The sequence below is a fragment of the Carassius gibelio genome, chromosome A23 (genome assembly GCF_023724105.1).
Source record: "Carassius gibelio isolate Cgi1373 ecotype wild population from Czech Republic chromosome A23, carGib1.2-hapl.c, whole genome shotgun sequence".
NCBI lineage: Eukaryota > Metazoa > Chordata > Actinopteri > Cypriniformes > Cyprinidae > Carassius > Carassius gibelio.
Window position 1 is genome coordinate 24,240,402 of NC_068393.1, and position 9,194 is coordinate 24,249,595.

The 9,194-nt window shown below is 35.6% G+C and overlaps 1 protein-coding gene across 1 annotated transcript; it reads right to left on the reverse strand.

The window, feature by feature from the left end:
• Positions 1–4,747: 4,747 nt before the first annotated feature.
• LOC127945141 (transcription initiation factor TFIID subunit 8) lies at positions 4,748–8,250 on the reverse strand. Its single transcript, XM_052541738.1, has 8 exons — positions 8,053–8,250; positions 7,316–7,475; positions 7,048–7,146; positions 6,852–6,914; positions 6,635–6,759; positions 6,387–6,534; positions 6,148–6,290; positions 4,748–5,300 (listed from the first exon to the last, which is right to left on the reverse strand). The coding sequence occupies exons 1-8, from the start codon at positions 8,098–8,100 to the stop codon at positions 5,160–5,162; spliced, it is 927 nt and encodes a 308-aa protein (XP_052397698.1). The 5' UTR covers positions 8,101–8,250; the 3' UTR covers positions 4,748–5,159.
• Positions 8,251–9,194: the final 944 nt, after the last annotated feature.

Consider the following 9,194-nt stretch of genomic DNA (forward strand, 5'->3'; position numbering starts at 1 on the left):
AAAACCTTGGCAAACGTCCGTCTACAGGGCAGTACCTGCCGCCACACCCTCGCAGAGCACTGGCATCAGGAATCTCCCTTCCAGATTTCTCCATTTCCTGCGCACACTTCATTTTGAGAGACTGCGGCGGCGGTGGCAGCAAAACAGAGCAACAACCTAAATGAAACTCTCCTCTTTAGAGACGCTCAACTTTATACGCCGCAAGTCTAGTGAGTAGTTGTTATTGAAATTTTAAAAAAATAATAAAAATTGATTTCTTTCTAGTAGTTGTAAAAGCCAAACGAATGGCATTTTGATATGCGAGCTTGAATACACCTTGGTTTGGTCACATATTCTGTCCTGCTTTTGCTCTTTAATCCTTCCTGTTTTGCCTGCGTAGGTGCTGCTTCACATTCCCTGCCGCTGAGTGACTGATGAAACTGCTCTCAGCATACAGGCCGTTCTCTAGAGCTGTGGCGCTCGACTGCTTTCGCATCAGGACTTAAAAGTTAGTGTCTACAACCTGTTCATATGAAAGTCAACATTATATATATATATAGAGAGAGAGAGAGAGAGAGAGAGAGAGAGAGGGAGAGATCTAATAATATGCCAAATTATGACAGAATAAATAGGAAAAATCTTACATAAGGTTTTTAGGAGTCTAAAAATGGTATAATATTAATAATTTTAATATTAATAAGTGAAGCTGTTTTTGATGTGGTATGTATGGTAGTATGGAGTAGTTTTGTTTATTGCTTGTCATCTTCCTAATTTGACTAGCTTCTACGAGATGAATTTGCAGCGAAGTAAAATTCGATTTGACACCCAGCTAGCATCAGCAACAAACGAATAAATAAATAGCCTGTTTATTATATGAATCGTTTTTTCTTTCGCTGTACTAGAACACTGAAAGAGAGCTATTTGTAAATGTCAGATATTGATTTTCAAGTTAGTATTCTCATTTGCTTAGAGGAGTTATAGATTAACACAAGAAATACAATATGTTTCAGTTTGTAAAGTGGCTGTAGCTATAAAGACGGAGGCGAGGAGTGATCTCCTTTGGGGCAATTTTCAACTTAAAGCCCACAAACAGAGGCTGTTCACAATTTTTCACCCATGCCAAATTTGCTTAGTCAGATTGCAAATTAGCATTGTCTCGTGTATGATTATTCACTGGCATTATGCCACTGCGTTTGTTTGTTATGGGTGCTGTATCAAGTGCTTACGAAACCACATTATCTTTTATCCTCAAATCAATATTGCTTTAAATTATATTGCTTAACGTTAAACAGCATTTCCTTCTGCGCATTTGAAATAAGCGACCAAGTGGAAGAAGATGTGCAAGATGAAAGTAGCCTTTTTTGTGCTCTTCCTCGATTATCCTCTGTGGAAGAAATCTAGCCGTGTTGGGTTTCCTAGCAGAATTGGAGGTGTGGGCTTTCTTGTCTTTTGTGTTCTTTGTGGTTCGAGGTGTGAATCTTTCTGCAAGGATTTAGTTTTGAGTTGCTGGTCTTTAATAAAGGTGGAGAACAGAGATCAGCTGGTTAGCATTGGCATTTACTGTAGCTCCTACACAGTTCCTTTAGCAGCCATTGAGAAATAGGCCAATTGGAAATATTGAATTAGTTATTATAGTTTTACTATGTATTGCAGTTTAATTATAGTATTTAATTATATTATAATATATGTTTTACCACTTGTATTTTATTAAATGTATTAAATATAGCATTCAAATATTAATTAAAAAAATGTATCCTTTTGTTAATTATCATTATATCTTTAATATGTAAATGCGTTTACTTTATTAAATGTTATATTTATTAGGAATATAATCAGAATTATTATTTGATATTGAGATAATGTTTTATTAATCATCATAGTATTTTTAATAAATGCATATTGTTAATAATTTAGTCCAGAAACCATGTTTAGCTTTGTTGCAAGTGAACCTGTAGTTTCGTATGGTTTTGTTTATGGTTTGGCATCTAAATACTAATATATATATCAAATTAAAAATATTATTACAGTTTTTATTACAACCAGTATTTTATTTGCTGAAACATTACATTCATTATAAACATTATTGATATCATTAATAATAATAATATTTTATTTTGTTAAATATTATTACACTTATAATTATTATTGTTATTATTATTATTATTATTAGTGAATGTTACTATTTTGAGGGTTCTTAAACCCCCCAAATAATGCCTGATTAAGGTCACATGACCAAAACATTGTAAAAGAATATGATTCCCAAGCTAAATCAGAGTGCCGGATACATCTATTTCTCTTTAACTATTTGCTTTTCTTTATTCTGTGCACATGCTTATATGATTTACAAGCAGCTAAACCAAACATATATATTTACGGCCCTCTGCCGTTGAGATCACAGCTCATGTAAGAGCAGGATAGTCAGTAGTGAAGGGCTTGTTCTTGTTCTTGTGGTGCCATCAGTCAGTCAGCATTGTCCTCCAGCTTCAGAGGGATTCCTCACATAGCATTTAAAGCTCAGAAACCTTAGCATTTTGTTGTTTTGGGTTGCAAGCTCATGATCCAAAGACAGCTCTGCTAAATCCCAGTGTTGTATGTTATATTAATGGAAAAGCAGAAGACGTTTCTCTCAACATTAATTTCTGTACCGTGTACAGTAAGGTCGAAATGATGAAATGTGTCTATATAATGTTTTGTTTTCTGTCTTTTTGTCTGAAGCCCTGCCATCTTGAGGAGTGATGCCAAGTTATGTTTAAGCAGCTGACGTGGAACCTGACCGTGTCTCCTCCTGGAAGCTGGTTTCAAGTGGTGTCTTAGAGTGCCGATGAAACGAATCTAGCACCATTTGAAATCAGTGTTCTTGGGGTGGGAAATACAACTGACAACATTCATGCTTTATACTATGTAAACACATCTTGTATTCGACGCCAAGACGTGTCCTTTAACCAAGGTTGACCGATTTCTTTTGGTGTTCAGAGTCTTTTGGGGTTTCTAGCACCATTTGAAATCGGTTACAATGAAGGACAGATAACGACGCTGGAGCACTGAAGTCATTTCAGCACCTCTAATACATTTAACAGAATGGTGAGTGATAATAACAATTAAAATCAAGATAACAATACAAAAACAAGTTGAATTTATTATACTTGTGCAATTACATACAACACGGGATAAATAAAGTTATCCAACATAAACTTTGCAGGTAAACACAAAAAGTGACAGATCCATAAGGTGGGTGTATTTAGTCAGACAGGTGATTGTCAGACATGGTTACAATACCATAAAGTACCACTAGATGGAAAGTTTGTATATATTTTGTGGTCAAGATGAAACTATAGCATATGAAAATTTTAATCTGTCATTTTAATCTGGTTTGCACTGATCTGGAAAGTGGTATATGGTGTGGTTATTGTGCATATTGTTTCAAACCTAGCTGAAGATTGAAGGTTTGTGTGTGTATGTGATCTGATGTCGATCTGAAGTGTATCTTCTGTAGTACCTGGAACGCAGGCTGCTGGTCTTAGGAGAAGTTTAGTGAATCTGAATCTGAATCAAATCTGAATAGGACATTTTCAAATACGGTATGTCACATTCTTATTGCAAGCCAATGAAATATATCAATCAAATAAACTGGTTATAGGATAGGGTTAGGGATAGGGTTTAGATTTTTAGGATGTAAACTTACTATTTATAGAGCTTTGGAGTATAAAAATGAAAAAACATATTTGACTAATGTGTCAAGCTCACTGTCGAAGTCTAATTTGATTATTAATTAACCTTTCTTATTTACAGTACATATAGTTTTGTGATATTTGTTTGGTCAGACGGTTGACATGTTGCATGACCCAGAAACATCAGATTTTATGTCCTTTATATTATGAGTACTGGGTAACCTTGATTATTTATTTGATTATGTATTTTTGACATTTGTTGTTTAGGCTTGATGATAAAAACAGCCAAAAATCTAACAGATTCTGCTGTATTAATCACATTTTTGTATTCAGAAATGTAATTTTTTGTTACCTGCTGCATCTGATATGGTCAATAAACGGCTAAAATTACAATTCTAAAGAAAGTACAATCTTTCTTGAGTATTTATCTACTTTTTGCCTTACAAAAAAAAAATAAAAGTCTTCGATGCTTCACAAAAACATTGTATAGTATGGTTACTTGTATACTTTCCAAAAATTCGATTTGCTAATATTGTAATAAATCAGTGTGAATTATGTATGAACAACAAGAAAAAAAAGTTACTACACTTAAAACAATACAGTAGTTTTAAGGTAATTTGCCATTTTGCACTATAGTATTATGGTTTACAAAAAAAAAACACAGGAGAATGAATGAATTTTCTCATACCAAAAATATGATTATTTGCCTTGCTTTAAAAAAAAAAAAGGTTTTTACAGAAATGTCATAAGAACCATTTTATGTTCTCCAAAGAACTGTTCAAAGAAGTTTTAATTTTTCTTTAGTGTGAGGAACATTTTAAAAATGTAAAGACACTTTTGCTCTATCAAGAACCTTGACCCTCTGTGCCTTGAGCAGGGATTTTCATTTTGGGGTTGAGTATCCCTTTAAAGCTGTAAAAGACATCTTTTCCCATTTCCATTTCATAACACATTCTATATTAGACATGGTCCATGCATATTACTTAAATTTTAACTAATTCAGTAAGTAAAGTAATAGGATACAGGACACATGCTCATAAAGGAGATTTTACATTATCCCCAAATTCTGGTTTTTCAACTTGTCCTTTTGAAATGATGCCTTAAACGATGAAAGACATTTATTACCATCATTCACAAATAAGTAACAAATACATACAAATCAAAAGAGAACATCACATTTCTGATGTGTTAAGAACTGTAAAAACTAAATGTTTTAAGGGAAGGCTTATCTAAACAAACTACCAAATATCAACTGTGTAACTTTAGTGAAGTTGCTTGTTTGAATTCCATCTAATATTTTTCAGATGTACAGAACAGTCTGTCATTCAATAAGAGTCCAGCGTCAGTAACATGATGGACTACTGCGGGTTTCCAAATTGCTATTGTTGAAGACTCTTGTTCTTCATATGTTAGCTGTAACTTCAAGGGGCACAGTGCGATTAGCACGTGCTAAGAAGTCATCATCCATCATAACCAGCTGATGTAGAAGTAGCAGAGTCAATATATCAGTTTTCATTTTTTTCTTCTCACTTTGGGCTTTTTGACTGGCCGAAGATATGGGTTGTCAATCATGTTTTCCTCACTGGCCTTCCCTGTAGGCACAACACCACCAGGTGGCAGCACTACGTTCTCCTTATCTGTACTTGGGTCATCCTAGAAAGAAAAAAAGATTCCAAAATTAGTACTTACTAAAAACAAAATAATTGATATATAAACAAAAATAAATAGTTATTGAAATATTACGCACTCATACACATATATACACACACACACCGATCAGGCATACTTTATGATAGGGCTGCACGATATTTGGAAAAAAATGACATTGCGATATTTTTTTTTCTGCGATATATATTGCGATATTTTTTCTTACAAACAAAAATGGGGTGAGCACACGTTCATTCTCATTTTAAATGATTTAAACATCGACACCATTGTGTCAATTGATTAATATGCGCAAGGGAGAGAGAGCAAGACAGCACTGGTGTTGTTTGTAGACGGCTCTCTCTCTCTGTCTCTCTCGCACGCGCTCTCGGTAGCTCTTCTACCTGATCTGACCACAGGGCGCCTTTGCTCCCCACATGCATCAATGAGCCTTGGCCGCCCATGACCCTGTCTCCGGTTCACCACTGTTCCTTCCTTGTTCTACTTTTGATAGATACTGACCACTGCAGACTGGGACACCCAGTCGTCTAGCCATCACAATTTGGCCCTTGTCAAAATCACTCAAATCCTTACACTTGCCCATTTGTCCTGATTCTAACACATCAAAAGAATCTTAAGAATAAAATGGTCACTTGCTGCCTAATATATCCCACCCACTAACAGGTGCCGTGATGAAGAGATAATCAGTGTTATTCACTTCAACTGTCAGCGGTCATAATGTTATGCCTGATCGATGTATGAATATATACTTTATAAACTAATAAATATAATTAAAAACAGACAAGCAGGTATGTTCTACAAAAAATTTTGAAGAGAAAAAATGCTTCATGCTTGCCTGAATAATGTGACTAGAGTTGTTCTCTGTGTCTGTCTGGTCATCCTGCTCAGATGAATCGGTCTCCTCCATTGTCTGAAGCTCTAGTTCAGAGGGCAGCAGGGCGCTGAGGTAAGGGATGGCGCTCGGCTTTGCTGAAATTACTTATTACACACAGAAAGATGAATAAAACTAGAAAGTCAAAAGGGCAGTCAAAGTAAAAGGAAGACACTCGCAGTATTTAGGACAGAAAAACTCACAAGGGAATGCACTGATGTCATCCTTAAAAAGGCTTTGCGTCTCTCCTGTCTTGGCCATGAAGCGGGTGAGCGCGCGCTCCACATCTCTCCTTTGTGATGCCGCCTTCTCTCTCACCACCTGGTAATCTGACACAGGCTCTCTAAAGGTCTAAAACACAGAAATGGGAGATATGTTTTGAAGCTTTATGTTACTGGTTGTTAAGTTGAAAGTCACACTATGTAAAGGCACCAGGTGAGCAATAACTCACTGGTGTTTTGATGTATGTATGAGGATCTGGGAATTCAGGGAAGTGACCGGGGATGTATGTTGGATGAGTGCGCTTCTGTCCGGCCACGAGGGCTTTTGGGATGACTGGAGCATTCGTTACTGGAGCTGTTAAATACAGAAGAGTACATTTAAACAGGGTCAAACATTACAGACAATATAAGATAAAGAGATATATTAGTGAAATATGGTAAACCTACGTGCAGTTATGACCATCCTTTGGGATCTTTTGGCATACACTGGAAGAGTATCCACATTAAAACCTGCGATTGTGGAAAAAGTAAACATCCGCATAAGTTAAAATCGTATTAACATATGAACACGATTCAACCTCATAGAGAAGAGGAATCTTTTATACTTCCTAAGATTAAATAAACTGATTAAATGACAACCAACCCATTTCGACCAGTGTGACGACCACATCAGAGAGTGTAGGGGTGCTTCTAGCTGTGTGCTCACAGGTTGCTTTCGCACAACGTCCAACCTCAGTTATATCTATCAAAAGATATTGATAATCTTAATATTAAAATGCATACAATAAACTTGTGTTCATTCTAAAATTGAAACAAAACCATTACATAAATCATTATTAAATTCATTTATAATTTGTATTTTTTTGGACAAGCCTCACAGGTGTCTTGCATGAGATAAGGGAAGGACTCACAGCTCTGCATCATCTCCGTGAGTGTCTCCACCACCGCTTTCTCAGCGCTCTCGAAGCCACACTCTGTCAGAAGAGAGCTGACCACCACCTGCAGCGTGCGTCTCCGAGCCAGCTGATAGTTCTCCGTAGGACTTGTGCTGGCCTTACTGCTCCCCGAGCGCTGCAATTATTAATCAAAAGAACAGAGTATTAAAGATCAGGATGTCCAACTGCAAATGTTTGACTCTCTCAAAACCAAGTTTTGGTTGCTGCTACTTATGGTTCGCATCGAAAAAATTAAACCAGTATAAGATGTACTGCTGGTCTTCTTCCAGCCTGGTCAGACTGCGAGACCAGTTTGACTCTGCAAAGACCTTTTCAGAAATAGTGGTGACTGCCTACTTAGCATGTTTGGCATCATAAGGGTGTTCCAAAAGCATGTCTGGCCATAAAATAGTGTCTAGGTAGGGAAGACCATTTGGTTTGAGACTTTCTGCTGACAGACACTGAACTGTTTCTACACAGCCTCACTACATTTATTGTAAGGGCTATTATATATATATATATATATAATTTTTTTATTTTTTTACACATAACAATGCAAAAGACCGGTGTGTTTGCATATAAAACAACGTCTACTTTAAAAGTGTATGACAGTTCTTATCTTAAATGTGCCTTATATTAAACAAAAAACAAAGTAAGTGTTGCTTGGCTAAGCTAGCAGACTGTAGGCAATAACAATGAAATTAGATATTTACGCTTCCGGAGTTTAAAGATCCGCTCCCCATCACTACAGAATCTGCCATGGTTTTTCCTCTGGTGTTTAGCACTCGGAAATTAACTCATTGTGCGTTCTGCACTCCCTAATAACTGTAGTGGACGTTTATATATTTGGTGATAATGGCAACCCTATCAGAATTTCCAACAGGGCCACCGGAAGTCTGTTGTTTTCGCCGCGTTTCCAAAATAAAAGTAAAACAAAAAATATCTTTGCAGACCTATGAAAAAAAGAAAAAAATTGAAATATAAAGATAAGAATTTTGTGTGTTATATTTGATGTCATTTATGGGACATATTGCAGAAAAGAAATATCATTTTTGCAGATATAAAGAAATTGTTGTCTGGATGCCATAGCCTTTGACAGTCAGTTTGACTTGAACCACAACATGCGGGAAACGTTTCTCCTCCATTCCTGTTTAAAAAGACTGATAACTGTTTGTGTGCAACATTTTAAAATGTCTTACAGTAACTGGGGAAGATTTGCGAATTTATTTCATTGGTTAGAACAAGAAGAAGGCGTTATACACATGCCGTTACGAAAAACTAAAGCAAACAATGGCCTAATTATAATGGCAGATACTTTCTAACCAGAAGCATTCTCGTCCTGTTCGATCAAAAAGAAAAACAATAAAACCACCCTTTAGTGTAGAACATCTACTGTATAAACTCTTTGACTTTCACGTGCATTAATTATTAATTATAATTTTGTTTAGATACAATTAAAAGCTACTTTAAAAAGTAAAAAAATACATTTATATACATTTATGTCATTTAGTTTCATTCTGCTTTGTAAAAAGACATCATAACATTAATTGTAAATATATTTTATTACATACTATATTTCATTTTCATGTATTTCCAGCCATAGTTTTAAACATAGTTTTTATTTTCCAGATAGTATTCAATATAATAAATATCAGGCTGGTTTTCACACACATTATAAATGGAACTCTATTCATTAAATATATAACTAATTGTATATTTAATATACTTTATATATCATAAGGGGCTACCTTGCTAGCGGAGAACGCATTTGGGTCCCCTTAAAGTTTTTTAAAACCCGTTTTCCAGAGCAAGGTTTAGTCCACGGGCATTTATTGTGAAAGTTGGTGCAGCGGGC

What these genes read in the sequence shown, in the direction of transcription:
- LOC127945141 (XM_052541738.1), bottom strand. Translation starts at nt 8,100, where the DNA reads ATGGCAGATTCTGTAGTGATGGGGAGCGGATCTTTAAACTCCGGAAGC. An exon ending in GATCTTTAAACTCCGGAAGC is followed by an intron (nt 7,476 to 8,052) that starts GTAAATATCTAA and finishes TAATAATTGCAG; the next exon opens with CGCTCGGGGAGCAGTAAGGC. An exon ending in CACGGAGATGATGCAGAGCT is followed by an intron (nt 7,147 to 7,315) that starts GTGAGTCCTTCC and finishes ATCTTTTGATAG; the next exon opens with ATATAACTGAGGTTGGACGT.